The following is a 25,257-nucleotide window of genomic DNA, read 5'->3' as shown; positions in this document are numbered from 1 at the left end:
TAGGTTTTGGCACATAAACAGCCATTCATAAAAAGCAAGCGAAAACCGCTGCTGCCTGCACGGCGGCTCGCGTTTCAGTGGCCGCATCTGACCATACACTGACCACCACCTCCAGTCTTAGGCTACATGCATACGAACGGCACGGACCATGGGGCAGCCGCATGCCGCATGCATCACTTGAATAGGGTCCACAATCCACATCCAATGGTCCGCACCGCAAAAAAGTAGTGCATGCGCTACTTTTTTGCTGTGCGGAGGCACGGACAGAAACACCACAAAAGCACTCCATAGTGCTTCCGTGGGGTTCCGATCCGTGCCTGGTCTGCTCACTAGGAGAACACTAGGCCAGCGCTGTCAGGTAGATGGGAGCAGAGAAGAATGTTAGTCCACCACTGAATGCAAGAGAAGGTGGACCAGAATATTGGCCACATGATAGAAAGTGGGGGACGATATCAGAGAGGAAAATGTACATAAAAATAGATAAAATAACCAATATTTGTATTGCATGTATATTGTAATAATACCTCATTTGAAATGGCCTGTTCATTCCATAGGAATACTTTTTGTGGGGTAACCCCTTTAATACCGGTGACCGGCTATTTGTATTAGTCATTGTGGCTGTGCTCTAATTGGGTTTGTGTTATTTTTATTTTTAGTGCTGGTTACATGGAATATGAAACATCTCTCAATTTAACAAGATATCTGGAAAACGAAATGGAAATCCTGGTGTGGTACAGAGTTCTGAAACACTTCATTAGCTATAAAAAGTCACTGGTTACATATCATTCCTTTCCGCTAATAAAGGTATTAATAATTATTATATCAATTTCCGCATATATTGTCTAATATTTAAAACCATTGAGGAAGTGGCGTAACTAGAAAAAACTGGGCCCCACAGCCAATTTTTAAACGGGCCCCCCTAGCAACTTCTTCACAAGTTCTTCCTCCAGTGCAAACTCCACTCCTGTATTTAGTCTCAGACGAGGCCCGGCAGACACTCCATCCGTTTCCTATAGTGCCTCTGTATATAATGTCGTTTTATAATACTGTTGAGGGGGCCCTGACAAAAATATCTTTCAGTCCTCCTTCTGGGTGGGCCTCTTCTGAGTTTGGGCCCCAAAGAAGTCGCTTCCCCTATAGCTATGCCTCTGCATTGAGGGTATGATTCTCGCTGGGCCCTGTCAATCTTGAGCCATTGAGAAGCATGGAAAGTATGTAGGTTCTTCTGCTGCTACCTGCGTGGCGCAGATGCCAACTGTGCATGCGCAGCTACATTTTAGGGTGTCAGATTGAAAGGGCCAGGCGAGATGTCTGGCCCTGTCAATCAAATGGGGGGGGTGGGAATCTTTTGAGCAAGGGGGCCTGCCTCTTGCTGCTCAAGAAGTCAGATTTTTTAACAGATTTGATTAGTAGAAAAATGTATACTTAAAGTCCTGAATCCCCTCTGTTCCAGCGCTGACACTCCTCTCCGTTCCTCCCCGCTGGGCTATGTTGTTCTGACTGCAGCAGTGATGTGCCTGTATACTGAATATAGAATAGGCATTCTGTGGTGTCTAGAGTCAGGTGCAACGTGGAAGTGATGTCTCCCCAATCAACGTAGAAGTAATTGCATGCCATACTAAAAGGGGTTGTCTCACTTCAGCTAATCCCATTTATCATGTAGAGAAAGTTAATACAAGGCACTTACTAATGTATTGTGATTGTCCATATTGCTTCCTTTGCTTACTAGATTCATTTTTCCATCAGATTATATGTTGCTCGTTTCCATGGCTATGACTAACCTGCAATCCAGCAGCAGTGGTTGTGCTTGCACAGTTTAGGAAAAAGCACCCGCATCTCTGCAGGCTTGGACCATAAGAGTGTGCATAGTCCACCTAGACCGCAGGGTGGTCATAACCATGGAAACGAGCAGTGTATAATGTGATGGTAAAATGAATCCAGTCAGCAAAGGAAGCAATATGGACAATCACAATACATTAGTAAGTGCCTTGTATTAACTTTCTCTACATTATAAATGTCATTTCCTGAAGTGAGACAGCCCCTTTAAGTAAAGATTGTAATTCAAGATTGTAATTCAATTCAAATATTCATGGAAGATTCCAAAATAGCTGAGAATTCACATATATTTAAAAGAAGGTCAGAAACGATACATAGGAGTAGTGAATGTGGACTGACGTTTCGGTCAAGCAATAGACCTTGGTCACAGATTCACAGTGAGTAGGAGCAAGCAAATAGATGGTGTGAGGTGTAAGAGTGGCTGATGCCCATGTGGGAAAGGTGTAGCGGCAATGCAGAGCATGGATGGCACAGACAGCGCAAAAGGAACAAGCTCAGACTACAGTCACTACTCATATATATCATTACTGGACTATATATGAATTCTCTGCTGTTTTGGAATCTTCAATAAATGTTTGAACTGAGTTGCAATCTTTAATTAAAGGGGTTGTCCCATAAAAATATTCTACAGTTTTCAAACCCGCACCTGGATCTGAAGACTTTTGTAATTGCATTTAATTAAAAATGTATTATAGCTACTGAGTTATTCAGTGAAATCTGTTTAGCGCCACCTGCTGTTTGCTCTTTTTTTTAATTCTTTGTCCTGCTGTCTGAGATGGAAGCACATGCTCAGTTCCATCCTTCAACTGCCACCAGCTGCAGCAAATGGGACACAGCCCCTGAGAAAGGACACACCAGCTTCAATTAAATCTAGCAGAACAATTGGAGCAATGAATGGGGAGAGGTTACAGGGCTGGATCTAGCTTTGTTAGAAAGAGGTTGGCATGTACTAGTTTATGTATGATTTTCATCACACCAGATTTTCCCTATCCAAATTGGGACATTCCCCAGAGATCAGGTACTTATAGATGGAAGATAAGTAGTGATTATGAAACAACCCCTTTAAGATACAGTTGGTAATTATTTTATTAATTATAATTAGGCATAGTTCAGGTAGCCAAATAGTAGGACTGTGTTACTACTGCATTGTGTCTGTAGGGTCATGGCTTACCTGCTGGTCCCAAATTTCATAGTAGAAGCTCAACTACATTATATGTGTAAATGTTTGGTACTATGACATAGGAAAAGTATATTGTATACTCCAGTGTAAATGAATAAATATTTTGCTATAGTAATATGTCATTTAAAAGTACGGAATATTTGGACAGATAGTTTTCTCCTGATTACTGGAGATTCAGCAGCTAGAGACCCCCTTTTAATTGTATCTGTGTGTTGTATACAGTTTTACTGGCTCTAGGGTGCTGTCAAATAACCCAGGTGAGGCAGATAGGTACAAATAAAACCTTTTGAAGGTGGCATGATAAAGCTAGAAATAACTACTGTGTGGGAGCTTTTACAGATGTCTGCAGATTCTGCAGGAAACATCAAATGGGTCAGAGACCTAGCTTCTCTTCTGTCCATCTGTTCAGAACTGTTCTCTGTGGTGGTTACTGATTGAGACACCATTGGCTTGTTTCGATGCAACCTGGAAAAGTCTTAATAAAAGAGATTGAAATACAGTGATGTCTTATGATTTGGACCCTGGTGAAATATAGTTCTGAGCTGTAGGATCCCATTGGTAATATATGTATGTATTCCCTCTGTACTGTGAAATCCACTCACTTAAATCACTGCGAAAGGTGCACCACAATGATATGCAACTGACAACTCTGGCTAATCCCTCAGGCTGATGTTAAGAACTGAGACTTTAGCCGATGTATTCCCGTCAGGAACACATCAGAGCCCTTTTGCACCACTGTCATGGTATCTCAGTGTGGCATAGGTTCCTACCACTAGACTACCTACGGAGTGTGAACACAGTCTGAGAGGTGCTTAGATACAACTTACAGCCAAGCTCCCACATACCTCCATAGTGAGATTAGTGATGAGCTGCAGGGGTTATATTCGAATTGCAAATATTTTGTAGAATATTCGACGAATATTCACAAATTTAAATATTAGTTATAGTCTATGATTTTTTTCACTCAAAAAATCAACAAGGTAATGATCACGTAATATGCTAATTTTTGTAATGCAAATTTCCGGAATGCGAATTTTTATCGTGAATTTTTCAATTGCCTAGCAAAAACATGATTTCTCCCTGCTTCTTGCTTGTGGGCCAATGAGTCATAGCACTATATTGAATATATTTGTTTTTTTAGAATATTCGTAATATTCTAAAACAAGACTATATAGCAATACAGCGAATATTCGAAAAAAAACGAATGTAGAGCAATTTAGCTAATATAGTGCTATAATTTTTTGTTAATAGTTGTAATTTTTTTCTAATCTGAACTTCAGATGAGAAAAAAATTACAACTATAACCCTGGGTTCACACCTGAGCGTTTCTGAGACGCGCGTTTTACGCGCGTATTTGTCACGCGTTTTTATGCGCGTTTTTTGCAATAGTAAACGCGCGTTTGACGCGCATTTGTGTGATTGACTGCAGTGTTGTCCAATGAGTCTATGGCCAAAACGCGCAACAAACGCCCCCAAAAAAGCTCAAGAACTTGTTTATGCGTCGGGCGTTTTACAGCGCGTTCAAACACGCTGTAAAACTCTCAAGTGTGAACCAGGGCCATAGGGAAGCATTGGTTTTCACGTGTTGAGCGTTTTACAGCGCGTTTGAACGCGCTGTAAAACGCTCAGGTGTGAACTTAGGGTTAGACAAAGAAGACTATAGCACTATATTAGCTAAATTGCTCTATATAGTTTTTTTTTTCGAATATTCGCTATATTGCTATATATTCTTGTTTTAGTATATTAGGAATATTCGAAAAAACTAATATATTCAATATAGTGCTATATATTCGTTTTTGACTCATTGGCCCACAAGCAAGAAGCAGGGAGGAATCATGTTTTTACTCGGAAATTGGAAAATTTGCGATAAAAATTAGCATTACGAAAATTTGCAATAAAAAAATCTCGAATATTCGAAATTACAAATATATATCACTATATTCTAAATATTCGCGAATTTTCGAAGTACCTATATTCACGATAAAAATTTGCAATTCGAATATTCGTGATCAACACTAAGTGAGATCACTCTGGCAGTCGGAGAGATAAGGCTATAAGCCCACCTATAATAAGCCATGTGACACAGCCTACCAGGTGAAACAGAATGCTACCAGCAGTACGCAATGGCACATTCTAAACATATCAAGAAATGGGAGGGAACGCTCAAAAATCCCAAACACTGTGGCGTGTTTATAAACGGGGGAGCAATTCCTCTGCATGTGTTCCGTTGCTAGCGGCATTCCTCAGCAAAAATGCATACAATGGAGGATGTCGGCAGTGGACCACATGCACCACAATGGCATCCTACACAAGATGGGATAATGTGTGGATGTAAATACAAAAATACATTAATCACTGAGAAAGGTGCCACTTTATTTCAGTTAATTTTCTTGAAATCCACACGCTGACAAAAAAAGAAACTTTCTATATGTGAATGTAATGATGATAAATGTAAGTGATTACAATATTCGAGCGAAAGGATACGTTTATTGGGTAAAACTGTACCATTGACAGGAGGATCTAGTACCTTGTTGGGCCACCTGTAACCTTGATATATGATGAGATACAGATGGGCATGGAGGCAGACAGGTTCTATATGGTATCCTGTTGATCAATGTTTGTAATATGATTATATGGCACCAACTAAAATATAGCCTTTATTCATATTCTGCACCGTTTTTTACATTACATAAGGTATGCCCACTTGTTGGCCAAGTCTTTTGTGCTGTTCTCATGGAAATCTTGTCTATAAAATGGCTGCTGATGGAGAGTCATATGACAAGGAAAATCTTTTAGTGTCCTCTATTCAAATACAATCCATTTGCCATCTATACTTGCAGTGTTGGGAGTTTAGTGCAGGTGCAGTGTGCTTGAATGAAGGTGGGTGATGTGTCTCCATCACCCTCCATCAGGGGCTGTCTTATGGACAAGACATTTATGCGGACAGCTTTGCCTAACAAGGGGACATGGCTTATGAAACTGCACAGAACATCAACAAAGGCTATATTAGTGTCATATGGTCATATTACATACACATTGGTAAATGGTAGCCAGAAAGTGGCCGACTTCTTTAAATTCTCTTACTAATATATGTGATAAGTTACTTCTCACACTTCTAATTGCCACTTTGGTGGGATTGTGCCCAAAACACCTTGGGGGGCATTTTTTTATAATTTCATTTTAATAATTTGGGGCTAAACTTAATCTATTCAATAGGCCTTTATTAAACAGTTTTTCTTCTACAGCTTTCATTTGCAGTACCTTTTTTACAGGCTAGTGGGCTTTTTGTTTTATACTGAATCTGTCAAGTTGCTGATCTGATGCTTTGATGTGTATCCCTTTTCTCTGACCTCCTGGCAGCTCCTAGACAATCATTTAAGTCATATCATTATCAGTTTTGATAAGAATGTAGCAATAATGAGTGTTTATGAGCTGTTAGAAGTTCAGGGCCACACACAAGGTCCCTGACAGATTCAGTGCAAAACAGAAAGCAAAATAGTCTGGTGATACACTCAAAGTGAAGACTGTAGAACAAAAACTGTTGAAAATGTTTAATGAAGACTTATTGAAAAAAAAAATATATATTTTTGGCCCAAAATAAGCAAAATGCATTGATAAAAAAAATTGTCACTAAGGCTATTCGTAGCCTTTAATACTTGTGTTTGCAGTGTTAAATCCAATCAGTAATAAACCATCAAAGTGACATATTAAGGTTTTAGATTTTTATTGTCATTTAGCATAAATGTTCAGAAATGGCATTGACTTGAATATATTTTTCCATAGAAATATATTTTGAAAAGAATCAACCCAATATTTCAACACTATGCAAGTATCATTCGCAGAAATTTTGAGGAAACTGTTGATGACATATTTGTTCAGTAAGTACTTCACAATTCTCCCTGTTATAAGCAGTACCTACACTTCCTTTATTAGAAAGAGTCTAGGGCAGGGGTGCACAACATGTTCTGGGTGGGGGCCACATTGTCAGCCTGAACCTATAACAAAGCCGAAAATAAAACATAAAGGGGTATTACCAACTGAAATACTATATTTATGGCATATTGAACATACGGTATATATCATAAATGTCTAGTTACACCTCTAGTACTCCCATCTAATGGGAAAATACATGAAAGATACATGTGAACAACCGCAAGACATAGACACACATGTCTGTTACCAGATAGTTGGGGGACACACAGAATGGTATGGAGGGCCGCATGTGGCCCCTGGGCCACAGGTTGTGCACCCTTGGTCTAGGGTATGTCAGTAGCCTATGCAGACAGTTCCTATAGAATTATGTCCTTATTTTCTACGAGAGCAGGCTAGATAGACTACACTAATGTGAACTGACAGATTTACATTCAGTCACTTTACAGAAAGCAGTCATTGTGTCAGCGTTGCAGCAAACAGCATGGAAAGCTGTCAGACAGTGTGCACAGTGACTAGTTGTCTGACTTTTAAAAATCCTATGATTGTAAGGGTATAGCCACACGGTTAGGCTTCTGCATGCAGTTTTGGAAGCCAAAACCAGGAGTGAATTCAAAAAAGAGGAAGAATCGTATCTGTCCTTTAGGCCTCTTTCACACGGGCGTCATGTTTTTTGCCCGGATAAGAGGCGGGTGCGTTGCGGGAAAATGCATGATTTTTCCGCGCGAGTGCAAAACATTGTCATGCGTTTTGCACTCGCGTGAGAAAAATCGCGCATGTTTGGTACCCAGACCCGAACTTCTTCACAGAAGTTCGGGCTTGGGATTGATGTTCTGAAGATTGTATTATTTTCCCTTATAACATGGTTATAAGGGAAAATAATAGCATTCTGAATACAGAATGCTTAGTATAATAGTGCTGGAAGGGTTAAAAATAATAAAAAAGTTAACTCACCTTCTCCTCTTGTTAGCGTAGATGCCGGTCTGTTCTTTAGCTGTGGACTGAATGACCTGTGGTGACGTCAGATCACATGCTCCAATCACATGGTCCATCACCGTGGTGATGGAGCATGTGATCTGACGTCATCAAAGGTCCTTTAGCCCACAGCTAAAGAACAGACCGGGATCTACGCTAACAAGAGGAGAAGGTGAGTTAACTTTTTTATTATTTTTAACCCTTCCAGCACTATTATACTATGCATTCTGTATTCAGAATGCTATTATTTTCCCTTATAACCATGTTATAAGGGAAAATAATACAGTGAATAGACTGTCACCTAGAACCCATGCGTGAAAATCGCACCGCATCCGCACTTGCTTGCGGATGCATGCGATTTTCACGCAACCCCATTCATTTCTATAGGGCCTGCGTTACGTGAAAAATGCACAAAGAGGAGCATGCTGCGATTTTCACGCAACGCACAAGTGATGCGTGAAAATCACCGCTCGTGTGCACAGCCCCATAGAAATGAATGGGTCAGGATTCAGTGCGGGTGCAGTGCGTTCACCGCACGCATCGCACCCGCACGGAAAACTCGCCCGTGTGAAAGGGGCCTAATACTTTATTTTCTTTTATGATCCACTCCAGATTTTTGCTTCCACCACTGCATTAGGAAACCTGACCGTGTGGCCGTAGACTAAGATTTCTATGCAAGGGCGACGTGTTTAGTGGCAGGCTAAATGAAATAAATACCGGACTCACGCTGCTCCTTTATTTAAAGAACAAAGTAAGGGCAGGATCTCACCAGCGTTAGGAATTCCGTTACAGTGTTCCGTTATAATAGAGTTATAACACAATATAACGGAATTTTAGGACAGAATGCAAAACGGAAACCTTTAAGAGGCAACCCATTTTGCGCCATCCTACTAGATGTCTATGGGCACAAATAACGGTTCCATGTTCTGTTATACATGATAGACAAGATTTTTTTTTCCGTCATGCATAACGGAGAAAAACTGAACCATTATAAGTGCCCATAGAAATATATTAAGACACCATCACAACCGCACCATGTGGCCATACTCTAAGGGTACTGCCCAATGTCATAGCAGTCCACATGCCACATCCACATTCAACAGCCAATGGCTGCATAATTTTACTGCAAAATCGTGCAGTCATTTGGCCGGCTGCACTGTCAGACCATACTTTAACAGAGTATTTAAAAATGTGCTTTATAAACCAGACAATAGCTTTAACAAGTTGAGCAGATCTACTGCAATGCTTTGAGGATTACACATATTTCTTGTATATAGCTGGATGAGCCGTATACACTGAAATATTTACAGAACTAATTCAGACACTGACACTAAATGAAACTCTGTATAGAACTGGTAGTACCACTGACCTGTCATCTGAAGCAGTTTATAAAGCTAGCTATAGACGGGTGGCCAACAGTGATCTCCTAGGATTGTCTGAATGGGCATGTTATTTCTATGGTGATAACAGGATAAGGGTGCACAGGATAAGGCTCCTTTACACTGATCAATGGTCAGGAAGGAATCAGATGCTCATCAGTGAAGGAGAAAGCTGCTATTACATGCAGTGATCCCCTCCACAGTATGGGGAGAAGCAATCACTAATGCCATTGTTCGGCCCCATACTGAATCATCGTTTGCCAGCTGCAGAGTGATGTTTCGAGGCACGGTCTGTTGCTGGCAAATGATAATTTAAGTGACCACATTAAAGATCCAATTAATCTAATTATTGGCACCTTTATACCAGAAGATTATTGCCAACTAGCTTTCCTATGAACGCTTGTTAGCAATGTTCTGCTTGATTTTTGGCCAGTTTAATTGAGGCCTTTACTTAGGGAAACAAATTATATGGGTTAAAATACATCCTGCCAGATCCTTGTTTTGCGGGATCTACTTCTCACCCTAAACATAAGGTTTTTGATGGATCATCACCCACTAGCTAAAAGCTAAATATGACTGAAGTAAGCTTAAAGGAGCTGCCCACCTTCGGGCGCCTTTCAGCCACAATCTACATGTCTCCAGACCAGCGAAGTAAAGGATACTTACCAGCTGTCTGTCACTAGGTTCCTGCTGAGGCGCTCCGGTCCTCTATCTTAAACTTTGTGTTTGAAGGGGTCACATGGCAGCTGCAGCCAATGCATAGATGAAGTGGTGACATGGCCCCCATGTGTCCCACCACTCAGTGATGTGATGCAGGGGGACACGTCACCACTTCAGCCAGACATTGGCTCAATTGGCCACGTGACCCACATCAAATGGCAGGTTTACCAGTGGTGACCAGTGCTGGAGGACCAAAGGAACCAGAACCCAGCAGAGGGGAGTAGTTCAGTGTGCTTCCCTTCACAGGTCTGGCAACATGGACCCCAAAGGTGGACAAGCCCTTTAACACCAATTGTATCACAAAAATAAAATAAGCATTCTGCTAGTGAAATGATAATGCTCTTACTTGTTAACAACCCTGTTTTATTATTATTATTTTTTAAGTACAGGAATAAATGACATTTTTAAGGCTGCCTGTTTTCTTGGACTAAAGGATTGTCTTGATCTGGCAAGTGAGCTGTATACAAAATGGATGGCTAACACCACCAATGAGTAAGTTACATATTATGCTTGTTCTACCATGTTAGACCTCATGCGCAAATCTGTATTGGCAGTGTACTCTACTGCTCCATTGTACAGAGCTGTGTGGTTTGCCATACAGGATGCTACCATGTGCATGAAAACTAAGGCAACATATTTCTCTTTTTTTTTTTTTCTTCATATATAATACATTTAAAATATATTTTTCAAATATAATAAATATAAAATTACTGCAACATAGCAATAGCATAGCATAGCAAGATAAATTAAAACATGCTATGTGTTTAGACATCTCTGCTTTAGATGGAATATAAAATTATAGCACATCAGAATTACAGAGGACCATTCAGCTCTCCTGACACGTCTGTTTTAGTAAATACTTGTATTTCCCATGAAATAATAATTCTGTATTATCTTTTCTTATTACTCTATGTTGTGCTGTTCCTGTTGGGTGTTGCCATTCTCCTTGTCAATGGGGCAAATCCATGCATAGTCTACCACTGTCAGCACTGATTGGACATTGCCAGATTGTGCAGGGACACCCCCCACCACCACCACTGTAAACACCCAGTTATCAATTTATTCATAAACTTCTAGAAGCAATAATAGAAGAACTGGGCAATGCAGTCATAACAATAGATGCTCCACAATTCATGTTATATGTGGGTTGCAATTGTTTAGTAAAACAGACATGTCAAGAGAGGTGACAGGTCCTCTTTAAACCCCTAATAACCCTGCATAAAAATACAGTCCTGACAACAACAAAGTACAACCCTCTTTGAATTTTAAGGTTTTAATTATTGGGACCTAAAAAAAAATCTGGTCCTTAGAAGGTCTTAAAATTAGGTAGATTCAACCTCGGATGAACAACAACACATAACAAATTACATAGTTTTATTAGTTGTTTAACAAAAACTTCTAAAATGCAGAAGCTGTGTGTGAAAAATTAAGTACACCCTTACTGCCTCCTTAGGAATTAACGGGACAGGTAGCAGCAAGGGGAAGCTAATCAAATGCCTTTCATTAATTGATCACCAGAAAGTGTGCCCTCTTTAAAAACAGAAGTTTTGGCAGTTTGCTGGTTTGGAGCATGGAGGACATATTAGGAGGAAGGACATATTAGAGAAGCAATTGATGCTGCCTATCAATCTGAGAAGGGTTATAAGGCTATTTCCAAACAATCTGCCTGAAGGCCATCATTCTTCAGTCAGAAAGACCATACACAAGTGGAAAATATTAAAGACAGTTGACAATTGATAGTGGATGCAAATTCACCCCAGATCAGACCGTGCAATGCAACTCTACAGAACTCACCTTGTTAAATGTTCAAGTTTATGACAGTACAATTAGAAAAAGACCGAACAAGTATGGCTTGCTTGGAAGGGTTGCCAGTTGAAAGCCTCTTCTTTTTTTAAAGAATATAGCAGCACACCTTAGTGTAAGTTTGCAAAGTTGCATCTGAACAAACTGCAAGACTTCTGGAACAATGGCCCAGATATCCTAATGCTCTTCATATAAACAAATGAAAAAAACAGTTCCGAGTGGTAGCAAAGATTAGTACTGTATAGTCGGATGTTGTAGACCTAATGGTGCTGATGCTTGTTTGGTAATGCTCTCACCTTAGGAGGTTGTGCAAAGCCACAACTGCTTAGAAGACATGAAAAAAATGGTGTGCTGCTGCAAGGTGTACTTTTGCCATCATGGTAGAATCCAGAAGTATGAATCATAGAAGGACAGGTTCTGGGAAGCCCAGGGCAGATTCCAGAAGAAGAAACAAGGACTCCACTTCACAACTGTGCATAAAAAATATTGCTTAATTTGTTCCAGCTCATGTGTTTTTGGGACACACACGCCTTCTTCACATGTACAAGAAAATATATCTTTCTTTTTTCCTGTACATCTGAAGAAGGGGTGTGTCCCTGAAACATTTAATATTTATTTATTTTAACTGGAACAAATAAAGCATCTGTGAAGCGCTTGAGTCCTCTTTTCTTCTTCTGGAATCTGCCTTGGACTTCCCAGAACCTGTTCTCCAAAAGTTAATAATGTCTGTACCCAAAAATTATTTGGCGCATCAAGGATTGCACCAATTATGGTGTAAAAATCTCAAATCTCAAAGTAAGCCAACCAATACTTTGTATAGAATTAGAGAAACCTCTCTATCACTACACATTTATCATCCAGCCTGGGCTCCTGTGATATATGTGGTGCAGCTGCTCTAACCTTAGTCTATCTTTAGGATTAGTAAATCTGAGTCAATGTTCTTTGGACAGACAAGACCAAAGTGGAGATTTCTGGCCATAATGCACAGAGCCATGTTCAGCAGAAACACCTCATATCAACTGTGAAGCAGAGTGGTGGTGGTTGTGTCATCATGTGGGCTTGTTTTGCAGTCATAGGACTTAGGTACTTTGTAGTTAATAATTTGACCATGAACTCCTCTGTATTCCAAAGTATTCTAGAGTCAAATGTAAGGCCATCTATCCAACAGCTAAAACTTTGCTAAAACTTGCAGCAGGACAATGAACCCAAACACACCAGCAAATCTAGAACAGAATGGCCAAAAAAGTAAAGAATAAAGCTGTTTCAATGGCCAAGTTAAAATCCAGACCTCAAACCAATTAAAATACTTTGGTGGGACCTTAAGAGAGCTGTACATAAATAAATGCCAACAAATCTCAATGAAATGAATCAACATTGTAAGGAAGAGCAGGCCAAACTCCTCCAGAACCATGTGCAAGAAGTCACAAAGAAAATTTTAACTTCAAGTTACTGCTGCTAAAGGTGGTTATACAAGCTATTAATTCATGGGCTATGCTTAGTTTTTCACACATGGCTTTTCCATTTATGTGGAATAAATAATGAGACAGTCTGTTGTTGCTCATCTCGGGTTGTAATTAAATAATTTTAAGACCTTTTAAGGACCAGATGTTTTTTTTTATGTCCTGATATGTAAAACCATAGAATTCAAAGAGGCTGTACTTAGTTTTTCTCATTAAAGGGTGGCCTCATTTCACAGCCCCATTCCATATGCTCAATTGAGTATATATTTACATGATGGTGAGGTCCTATCTTGGGATCCCTTCTATGAGCCAGAACCAAGAACCTGGCATTAAATACTGCATGTCTCCCTCAGTGGCCACTGCAGAAAATTTAAGGCCAGTGGCAGTTTCCACTAGCGCTAACAGTGATATACTTTTAATAAACTTAACACTGCCACTCTGTATGTTCATTAATGTGAATAAATTCAGTCCATTCCAGCAGCACAGTCTAAAAAATTGAACAGGAAAAAAATGATTGTCAGAATGTTTGTTAAACTAATTTTGTGATCTTTGCTGCCGTGTGTAATGCATGTGTATTTTCGTCTTTTACAGAATACCCGATTCTATTAAAGGTTCAGTTTATTGCTATGGAATTGCAGAAGGTGGTGAAAAGGAATGGGAGTTTGCATGGAATTATTATAATAAATCAGACATGGAAGATCATTGGGAGCTGGCTTTCCTCAAGGATGGTTTGAGTTGCACCAAGGAACCATGGCTGTTGTATCGGTAAGAAGACAATAGTCATGTCACACAGAATATTTTCCTCACAAAGTAATGGCATTGCCACAGGCCAACTGTTTATTGCAACGCTTGTTCCCAATGATTGATCCTTGCAAACATGGCAGCGATCAGCTGACAAATGAGCAAATGCTCAGCATCAGACCTTGGGCCTACTAGAAGAAGTTGTTCTGGTTGCCCAGTCTCTGTGTATACAGGACTGTATACACAGTATATAATGTATTCTGTATAATGATTCTTGTTATTGTTGCATATGCAGGACATATAATCTCTTGCTTATACAGCATCAACATATTCCACAGCATTTTTACAGACATTATCTTCACTTGCTGCCCTTGTAGCGCTCACAATATAAATTCCCCATAAGTATGTCTTTGTGAGTGGAAGGCAACCAACACAAACACAGGCAGATCTTGACCTTGCTTAGATTCACACCCAAGACGCCAGTGCTACAAGGCAACAGTGTTAACCAGTAAGCCACTATGCTGCCCATCAATAAGCTGTAATAGGATATCTGGAATACACAGACTGCAAAGGGCCCCCCTGCAAGAAAAGTATGTGGGCCCCCTGTTATGTAGCAGTACAACCTATGACAATAGTTTAACCTCCTCAGGACCGCCGCACGCAGGATTGTGTCCTGGCGGCGGCCCTGTTGTTCCTCCTGGACGCGCCGATGCGTCCTCTCGCGAGACGTGAGATTTCGAGCAGAGCCGGCCCGCACATGCGCAGTGCAGGGCGGGAATCGTTGCATCAGAAGTTCGTCACCAGCCTGCCAGCCAATGATTAGCGCTGGCAGGTCGGTGACTTTTAAAAAATCGAATCAGAAGCCATATAACACATTATATTTATAGATATAAGGTGTTAAATGGCTTCTGTGCTCCTCTGCTGGTTCCTTTTCGTCGGTTGGTCCCAGCAGAGGAGCACAGATAACTGTGAGTACACCAAACACTACATACTTAGCCCCAGATCACCCCCCATTACCCCAATTAACCCCTTGATCACCCCTGTCAATCACTAGTGAAAGGGAAAAAAGTGATCAGTGTAAACTGTCCCTTTTTTTCACCAGTATTGACGGTTAGGTTTTAGGTTAGTTTAGGCCACTTTGGTAGGTAGTTAGCATCGGTTAGCGCCCAGCCCACCGCACCGCAGTCACTGATTCGCTGATTAGCATATCGCTAATCAGCATTGGTACTTTTATAGTATCTGTAAGTGATCATAACTGATCACAGTCAGATCTATAATAGTATTAGTGTCACCTTAGCTCGCCCTCCACCCAAAACGCAGTGTTTGCCCGATCAGGCCTGATAGTCGCCCACACGTGCGTTCACCCACGCCCGCCCCGCCGCAGTAACAAAAATTATAATTTTTTTTAATCACTTCACAAGCGCTGCGGCGATAAAAAAATCTGTTTTGATATTTTTTATCAATCGCAGCGGCTTCCTGTACTTCGCTAGCCTCCCATTTGTAAGACAGGCTTGCTTTTTTTTCTTGGGTAGTCTCAGGGAATACCCTCTAAATTTAGTTGACCAAATGGCAAGTAAGGGGTATTCTTCTGAAGAGGCCTACAGGCTTCTGACCCAGTCGGATGAGGAATGGGAACCCTCATCTGACGAATTCAGCGGGTCAGAATACGAACCTGTAGGAAGCAGTGGCAGTCTGACCCAAAGTTCGGACGATGAGGTTGAGGTCCCTGATACCACCAGGCGTACCCGGCCCCGTGTTGCTAGACCACAGGTTGCGCAGGATCCGCTTCAAGGGCAGCAGAGTGGGGCTGGCGCTGTCGGATTATGTGGTGAAGCATACACCAGCAGCGCAGCCCATCCTGAACCTAGTACCAGCACTGCCGTAGAACATGGTGAAGTGGCGAGCACCAGAAGGGCAGTTGAAGCTGGTACGGTGGCACGTGCATTAGTTTCCCCGTCACAACCGCACAGACAGGCCAGTAGAGCCCCTAGAGTCCCTGAGGTGCTGGCAAACCCGGATGGGCAGCCCCCAACTTCAGCCGCATCAGTAGTTCCCCCTTTCACCGCCCAGTCTGGAGTTCGGGTTGAGACAGCTCAGATCGGATCGGCACTGGGGTTTTTTGAGCTGTTCTTGACTGCGGAGCTCTTGGACTTAGTCGTGGCAGAAACAAACCGGTATGCCACTCAATTTATAGCCGCCAACCCGGGAAGCTTTTATGCCCAGTCTTTCCGGTGGAATCCCGTCCAAGTTTCCGAATTTAAATTTTTTCTGTGCCTTCTCCTCAACATGGGCCTGACAAAAAAGCATGAATTGCGGTCATATTCGTCCACGAACCCAATTCATCTCATGCCCATGTTCTCTGCTGCCATGTCCAGGACACGATTTGAGACCATCCTGCGTTTCCTGCACTTTAGTGACAACAGCACCTCCCATCCCAGAGGCCATCCAGCTTTTGACCAGCTCCACAAAATTCGGCCCCTCATAGACCACTTTAACACCAAATTTGCAGATTTGTATGCCCCTGAGCAAAACATCTTCATAGACGAGTCTCTTATACATTTATTTTACCGGGCGCCTTGGCTTCAAACAATACATCCCAAGCAAGCGCGCCCGGTATGGGGTCAAATTGTATAAGCTCTGTGAAAGGGCCACAGGCTATACGCACAAATTTTGAGTCTATGAGGGTAAAGATCAGACCCTGGAGCCGGTCGGTTGCCCTGACTACCTGGGGAGCAGTTTGAAGACAGTCTGAGACTTGGTGTCACCCTTATTTGGCAAGGGGTACCATCTTTATGTGGACAATTTTTACAAAAGTGTGCCCCTCTTCAGGCATTTGTTTTTAGAACAGATTGGCTGCTGTGGCACCGCGCAACTTAGTCGCAGGGGCTTCGCCCAATGGCTCATTACCACCCGTCTTACAAGGGGGGAGGGCTGCCTTGTATAACGAAGAACTGCTCGTGGTGAAATGGAGAGACAAGCGTGACATTTACATGCTCTCCTCCATTCACCCAGACACGACAACCAAAATAAACGAGCAACTGGAGTAATTGAAAAGCCCCTCTGTGTCCACAACTATAATTCGCTCATGGGAGCGGTGGACTTCAATGACCAGATGTTGGCTCCTTATTTACTTTTCCGCAGGACCAGACGCTGGTATAAGAAGGTGTCTGTATATTTAATTCAATTGGCACTGTATATTAGTTTTGTTCTCTACAGTAAGGCTGGAGAACAAGATCCTTCCTCAAATTTCAGGAACAGATCATCGAGAACCTCCTGTATCCAGGAGGTTCCGTGGCCCCAACCACCAGTGTAGTGAGCCGCCTACACGAGCGACATTTCCCCAGTGTCGTTGCTGGTACCTCAAACCAAGCGCCACCCCGAAAAAAATGTTGTGTCTGTAGCAGGAGTGGAATAAGGCGTGACACCCGCTATTTCTGTCCTGACTGCCCTGACCACCCTGCCCTATGCTTAGGGGAGTGTTTCCGGAAGTACCACACACAGGTACACTATTAGTATAGGGATTGCGTGACACAGGACAGGCACATAGGGCTCTTAGGGCCCTTTCACTCACAGCTGCTGCAAACCTCTCCTTTCACCTGGGACAAAGTGCATAATGTACTTCGCCACATCTCTGGGCGATTTGCGCGTTGCATATTGTCCCATGGGGAAGGAGAGGTTTGTCCTATAAAGGTAAAAAAAAATATCACAGGTAAGCAAAAAAGTTAATGTTCCAAAAGTTCAACAAAGTTTTTCAAAGTTAATGTTCTGTTTCAAATGTTATATAAAGTTAATTTTAATAAATGTATTGCGTTGCGGCCTGTTTTTTTTTTTACCTTCTAGGTGGACCAACCGATCGACCAGCTGCAGCACTGATGTGCATTCTGACAGAAGCATTGCGCTGCTGTCAGATTACACAAAAGTCGGTGTATGCGGCGCTGCAAGACGAGATTTCTCCTCTGCAGTAAAAAAGATACGTTTGCCGAGGCTTATGAGCTGAGGGGCGGTGTTCATATGCTTTGGCAAACACTTTGTATATAAAAAAAATAAAACATTTCCGGCAATGATTTATTCATCCACATCGATTGATTTGAATGGAGAAATCTGAGCTGAGTGGGTTTGGATGTTGGGCGGAGCTCCTATGTCCTGGCAGACGCCTTTCCCCTCCTTTTTTTTTTTGCACATTTTTTGGCAGAGATTTTTTCATCCACATTGATCGATGCGAATGAAGAAATCTGTGCCGTTAATTTTTTCTTTCAGCTCGGAGGCTGAACGAAAAAAAAAAAATCTCATTACCCGTATGCTCAATATAAGGAGAATAACAGAAACTCCTAATGCTGGCCATAGATGTAATGATTGCGGCGACCCTCAAATGCCAGGGCAGTACAAACACCCCACAAATGACCCCATTTTGGAAAGAAGACACCCCAAGGTATTCGCTGAGGGGCATATTGAGTCCATGAAAGATTGAACTTTTTGTCCCAAGTTAGCGGAAAAATAAAATCAATTTCCGCTAACTTGTGCCCAAAAAAATCTTCTATGAACTCGCCCCTCACGGAATACCTTGGGGTGTCTTCTTTCCAAATTGGGGTCACATGTGGGGTATTTATACTGCCCTGGCATTTTAGGGGCCCTAAAGCGTGAAAAGAAGTCTGGAATACAAATGTCTAAAAATGACCTCCTAAAAGGTACTCATTGGAATTTGGGCTCCTTTGCGCACCTAGGCTGCAAAAAAGTGTCACATATGTGGTATCACCGTACTCAGGAGACGTAGGGCAATGTGTTTTGGGGTGTATTTTTACATATACCCATGCTGGGTGAGAGAAATATCTGTCAAATTACAACTTTGTAAAAAAAAATGGGAAAAGTTGTCTTTTAGAGATATTTCTCTCACCCAGCATGGGTATATGTAAAAATACACCCCAAAACACATTGCCCTACTTTTTATGTAAAGTAAAAAAGAAAAAAAAAACTCCCCTTTCCCCTTTATCTTATAATAAATAACAGAAAAAAAACAAAAACACACATATTAGGTATCACCACGTCCGTAATGACTGGCTCTATAAATATATCACATGATCCACCCTGTCCAATAAACACCATAAAAAAATATAAAAACGGTGTAAAAAAAAAGCTATTTTTGTCACCTTACATCACAAATTAATGCAACACCAAGCGATCGAAAAGGTGTATGCCCCCCAAAATGGTATCAATAAAACCGTCACCTCATCCCGCAAAAAATGAGCCCCTACCTAAGAAAATCGCCCAAAAAATAAAAAAAAACTATAGCTCTCAGAACATGGAGACACTAAAACATAATTTTTTATGTTTCAAAACTGCTATTATTGTGCTAAAGTGAAATACATAAAAAAATATACATATTAGGTATCGCCACATCCGTAACAACCAGCTCTTTAAAAATATTACATGACCTAACCACTCAAGTGAACACCGTAAAAAAAAAAAGTGTAAAAAAATTCAATTTTTGTCACATTACATCACAAAAATTGCGACAGCAAGTGATCAAAAAGGCGTATGCCCTGAAAATAGTACCAATCAGACCGTCACCTCATGCCGCAAAAAATGAGAACCTACCTAAGAGAATCGGTCAAAAAATCAAAAAGCTATGGCCCTCAGACTATAGAGACACTAAAATATCATTATTTTGGTTTCAAAAATGCTATTATTGTGTAAAACTTAAATAAATTTAAAAAGTAGACAAATTAGGTATTGCCACATGTGTAACAATCTGCTCTATAAAAAGTCACATGACCTAATCCCTCAGGTAAATGCTGTAAAAATTAAAACGGTGCCAAAACATCAATATTTTGGTTATCTTGCCTCACAAAAAATGTAATATAGAGCAATAAAAAATCATATGTACCCCAAAATAGTACCAATAAAACTGGCACCTTATCCCGTAGTTTCCAAAATGTGGTCAGTTTTTTGAGTTTCTACTGTAGGGGTGCATCAGGGGGGCTTCAAATGGGACATGGCATCTAAAAACCAGTTCAGCTAAATTTGCCTTCCAAAAACCATATGGCGTTCCTTTCCTTCTGCGCCCTGCCGTGTGCCCGTACAGCAATTTACGATCACATGTGGGGTGTTTCTGTAAACCGCAGAATCAGGGTAATAAATATTAAGTTTTATTTGGCTGTTAACCCTTGCTTTGCTACTGGAAAAAAATTGATTAAAATGTATGGATTAAAAAAAGATTTCAAGATTTGCTTCCAAACTTCTAACGTCCCCAAAAAATAAAATATTATTTTCAAAATGATTCAAACATGAAGTAGCATATGGGAAATGTAAAGTAATTACTATTTTTGAAGGTATTACAATCTATTACAAAAGTAGAGAAATTGAAATTTGCTAATTTGCTAATTTTTCCAAATTTTTGGTAAATTTTCATATTTTTTTATGAATAAAAATGATATTTTTTTTTTACTTATTTTTACCACTGTCATGAACTACGATATGTGACGAGAAAACAGTCTCAGAATGGCCTGTATAAGTAAAAGCGTTTTAAAGTTATCACCTCATAAAGTGACACATCAGATTTGTAAAAAATGGCCTGGGCAGGAAGGTGAAAACAGGCCCAGGGTTGAAGGAGTTAAACTCTATGGCAGCTTCTTATTCAGAGTCCCAAAAGTCTCTCAGTATTCATTAAACCTTTCCACAGAGCCTTGCAAATGCAGTGATACTGAGCAGGATATATATCACAACATACATATAAAATGCAGTAACACAGTAATAAGTAGTAAAAGTTAACCCTTTCAAACGAAATAAAGTAAGAAGTTTTAACTTTGCATAGGGAAAATAGGCAAATGTCCAGACTTCACAGTACCCCTGCTCCTGGGCACTACATTAGAATCACCCCATACTGCATTGTCAAGATATTACATTGCCACGCCTTCTGAGGCTCCAGGCTGGAGGTGGGACTGCTGGCGCATGTGCAGTGGATAGCCATGTATGCCGTCCTTCATGTGGAGCAGGCACTGAGCAGTGCTGGTGTACAGACATGTGCGGCACATACCGGACTTGGCCATTGCCATCCCTTCGATACATGCAGGTATGTTTCTAATATGTTGACAATGAAATATGGGTTGACTTGATTACTTGCTGCCTCCATTATCTGCATTGGACTCTACGTACGAGAGTTGTATAGGCGTATACAGGCTTGGACTGGCCCACAGGGGTACAGGGTAATCCCCTGGTGGGCCCCATGGCCCCCACCCCCTGTACAAATGGCACAAAGGACAGTAGAGTAACCGACCTACATATAGATAGAGTACAACATCTCAACCAGCCTATGTTCATATCAAAAACTGGGTTGATTATTTAACAGTTCATTACTATAGATGCACTGGGTGGCTGAGATGACTTCTAGACTAGCCAGACAGTATCCTCATTTTCTAGGGGCCCCTTATAATTTATCACCTAGCAACTTCTTGCTGCTGTCTGCTTCTGTGTGAATGGGTAATATTTTAATGTATCTGTATAGTGGGCCCCCAGAATTTTAATGGTGGGCCCTAGGCACCCCAGTCCGACACTGGACGTATACACCTATTCTATAGTCTATATTCTATAGTATGGGGGCGTATACACCTATTCTACAGTATGATCAATTCTTTGCAGGACTAAAATTCATGGTTGTCGGCATCATATCTATCCAAATAATCAGGGATGTGCCGCCAACAATATGCAAACTGTATGGTGACAAAGTAATCTTGTTCATCCCCATACAGTTTACATTAGGCATTGTAAAAGGCCCTTTAAAGGAGCACTGATCGATTTGTTGCATCATTGATTGGCGCGTGTTATGGCCTTGCAACCTTAACACAGCAGTTTTACAATGTGAAGATAGTGTTACCGCCTGATCTATATGCAGTTAGGATAGTTAGCATCCACTCCCCCCATGAATGAGAGGTGTGTAGGTGGGTGCTTAGCAGTATTTGGCACCCATGCAGATAGCATGAACTTACTCATATAATATTGTGGCTTTTCTGATTCCAGCTGGGAAGTGCTATGTATAAGTATGGATTTTTTTTACTGTTATGTTGCTCAGATTATAAAATCAGGCCATACTAGGACATATGTTTGGGAAAGACTTTATTACTCTCTTTTGGTATCTATTCTCATTTCTTAGAATGTTTTAACATTTTATGGCCGAAAACATGATATATTCTTGAATGAGTCCTAAGTGACTAATTCGTCTAAATATCATGTGGTTAAAGAGAACTCTTCTCCTGTATTTGTTACGTATGGCTAATTACATTCAATGCATTGACAGGTACTTGAAGGACAGCATGAACAGTGGTTCTCCTAATATGTTGGAGGTCTTGTTGGATATGCTTAAAAATGACATAGGAAGACACGTAGCTTGGGACTTTTTGAAAGAGAACTGGCATCAAATAAATGACATGTGAGTATAAGTAGTTCCCAATCATTTACAGGAAACAGGTGTTTAAACTGCCGAAATATTAAAGTTGTCTTGGTAACCACGGGCGAGTCTAGAGTACCCCTCGGTCAGGAGGGGAACATAGAGACAAAAGAAAGGGTATGGGGGGCGCACAATAGGGTAGTAAGTTCAGTACAAACTTAATTGTTTAACAAGTTAAGGTGCTCACCTTTTTAGGTTGTGCAATAATAGACACAACTCTATTGTAGGTATGTAAGAAAAAGAGAGACTTTCCGGATCCGTGAATGCAGCCGCAGAAGAGGTATCTTTGGGATCGGATGCCCAATCCCCCAAAGGATGGTTGTAGAGAAAAAAGGTTTCTGATCAGGCACAAACACACAGGCTCCAATCCGTCTCTTATAGGGGAATCTTCTTTAATTGCATGGAAAGTATAGAACAACGCGTTTCGGGGCTCAAAATGTCCCCTTCATCAGGCTAACAGTAGTCTACTGTTAACCTGATGAAGGGGACATTTTGAGCCCCGAAACACGTTGTTCTATACTTTCTATGCAATTAAAGAAGATTCACCTATAAGAGACGGATTGGAGCCTGTGTGTTTGCGCCTGATCAGAAACCTTTTTTCTCTAAAAATATTAAAGTTAGCATTCATCCTCATTCTTTTTCTAGGATATGTCCATTTACTGTACATCATGGAAATTTAGCAGAGGCCGATTCCTCTACGCAACTTCGGCGATCCACCGCTGATTCTAAATGTAACACATCTTCCGAGCTGTCTTACATTAAGACCACTTTCTACGCCTAAACCAGGCACAGAAAATGATGAATGAGACGGGCCTCCTGTCCCGTTCCCTTCCACCTCACGCCACCTTTTTTAGACTAGGTGTGAGCGAGGAAGCAGATTCTGCAGGAACATACAAAAGTGGTGTATATCTGTTCGTAAATGACCCCCAATATTTCTATGTGCTGAGTGTATTAGGTAACATCCACTTTTGCAGGGAAATGTTGATAAATTAATTCAGATAAATTTTTCGGCTGCAGTGTGGTGTCAGGAAGGAATTTGTTGAAATGAATGGACTTGTATCCTCTTTTTTTATAGTATTTTTATGGTATTACTATATCTGCAAATGTTATGTAAAAATATCCTCAATTACTGCATTGATGTTTGTGTTATTCAGCAACATGAAAGAATCCAATCACTTTTATGAAATGTTATTACCAGACTTAGGATCTAAAGCCACGTCTGAGCTGCAGTTCCAGGAGGTGAGATTACTATACCTGTGTGTTGTGTAGAAATGTGTCTATTCCTGTGTGATAACTCTATCACAGTGTTTTGATCTTTTGTCCGTCTGAAAGCATTTATGCCGGAATAGGCTACCCGATCACCTAAGGCTAGTGTGAACCTAGCGTAACATTTAGGGGAACGATGACCTGGGTATTAAAACCAACATGAAATTAAATACAAAGTATAGCAGTCTCTTATTGTTGTTGTCGTGTTCAATTCCGCCACAGCTAGAAATGGATTTAGGAATATTGTTGACTTGTTCTTACTACAATGGTCTGTAGAAAGCATAGGATATTTGGTTTAATGGTGGTGAATGTCATCTGGGTGAAATTTGCTATGGTGGACTTTCTTAACAGTTCTATAATGTCCACACATGGCAGGCTTGGTGTAGAAATTTCTGCCACAAATATACATTGCATACAGTTAAGTTGGGTTATTTATGCAGCTTTAGCATGGACTTCTGCAAGAGTCCTTCAAATGAAAGGGATATGTCACAAAACAAATCTGCCGTGTATGTCCAATATTCAATTCAAACACCTTCTCACTGCAGTCATGCAACGAGGAGGAAAAAGTGAGTTCAGTGATCATTGGGGTCTCATCGGTGGGACCCTGAGTGATCATACATTTATCATCTGTCCTTTCGATAGGGAGTAAATGTTTTTTGTGGGATATGTTTTCATATTTTTTGAATTCCTTGTTTCTTTTATGTTTCAGTTGGAGCTATTCATTACAACTACTATGGATGAAAGTAGTAGAGACAATAAACTTGAGGGTCTTCAAGCAAAAAAGAAAGCCCGGTTAGAGTGGATAAACATTGTGAATACCAGAATTACTGACTGGCTACAGAGGAATACACTGGATTCGGATTTCTGAAGTCTATCATTTATAATGCAGCATCTGAGATTTTGTAGCCCTTTTCTAAAGATTATTCTCTTATATATAAAAGTTCCAATTATTTTTTGTTTAGAAATCAAAATTCTTGATATATATATTTTTTTACAACATGGAAGAATGTGATTAAACTTGTGCTGATTTACAATTTACTCTGTGGCTGATTAATATCAAGAACTTAATATGTAGGTCCTCACACAGATGGGACTTTGGCAGGCGTTTCTCCCAGAAACAGAGAACAAAATAGATTACTCTATGAATTTTCCAAATCCATCCAGATAAAATACCTTTGAACGGGTTGTCCAGTACTTAGAAAAGAACGGTCTGTTTTTCTCTCCACCACCTCATCAATAGGTTGCCTCTGGCAGAGCAGCTCCGCACCATTCACGTAGATTGGAATGAGCTGCAATACCAAACACAGATCATTAAACAATATGGCACTGCGCCTAGAAAAACAAACAAACCTCTTTTTGTAATCCCGAACAACATGTGAAAGGGTCATATTAAAACTAGAAGATAAAACAGAATTCCATTGCAATGTGTTGAGGTTTCTTCATGAAGTCATAATGAGTACTAGCTTATAAAGTAATGAGAAGTGACAGTGTCCATGCAGGAAAGACTCACCATACACATCTAGCACTTAG

At 40.8% G+C, this 25,257-nt stretch overlaps 1 protein-coding gene across 1 annotated transcript in view; it reads left to right on the top strand.

Annotated features, from left to right (window-relative positions):
* Positions 1–24,749, top strand: part of LVRN (laeverin) — a 123,545-nt gene extending 98,796 nt beyond the window's left edge. Inside the window, exons 14-20 of the mRNA XM_044275909.1 lie at positions 657–804; positions 6,800–6,894; positions 10,405–10,512; positions 13,875–14,048; positions 22,312–22,443; positions 23,616–23,700; positions 24,437–24,749. Of these exons, the coding sequence (XP_044131844.1) occupies positions 657–804; positions 6,800–6,894; positions 10,405–10,512; positions 13,875–14,048; positions 22,312–22,443; positions 23,616–23,700; positions 24,437–24,595 (901 nt within the window). The 3' untranslated portion in view covers positions 24,596–24,749. The remainder of the gene's footprint in view (positions 1–656; positions 805–6,799; positions 6,895–10,404; positions 10,513–13,874; positions 14,049–22,311; positions 22,444–23,615; positions 23,701–24,436) is intronic.
* Positions 24,750–25,257: the final 508 nt, after the last annotated feature.

The sequence above is a fragment of the Bufo gargarizans genome, chromosome 1 (genome assembly GCF_014858855.1).
Source record: "Bufo gargarizans isolate SCDJY-AF-19 chromosome 1, ASM1485885v1, whole genome shotgun sequence".
NCBI classification, from domain to species: domain Eukaryota; kingdom Metazoa; phylum Chordata; class Amphibia; order Anura; family Bufonidae; genus Bufo; species Bufo gargarizans.
Note: the sequence above shows the minus strand (reverse complement) of the source record. Positions and strands in the feature narration are given on the sequence as shown.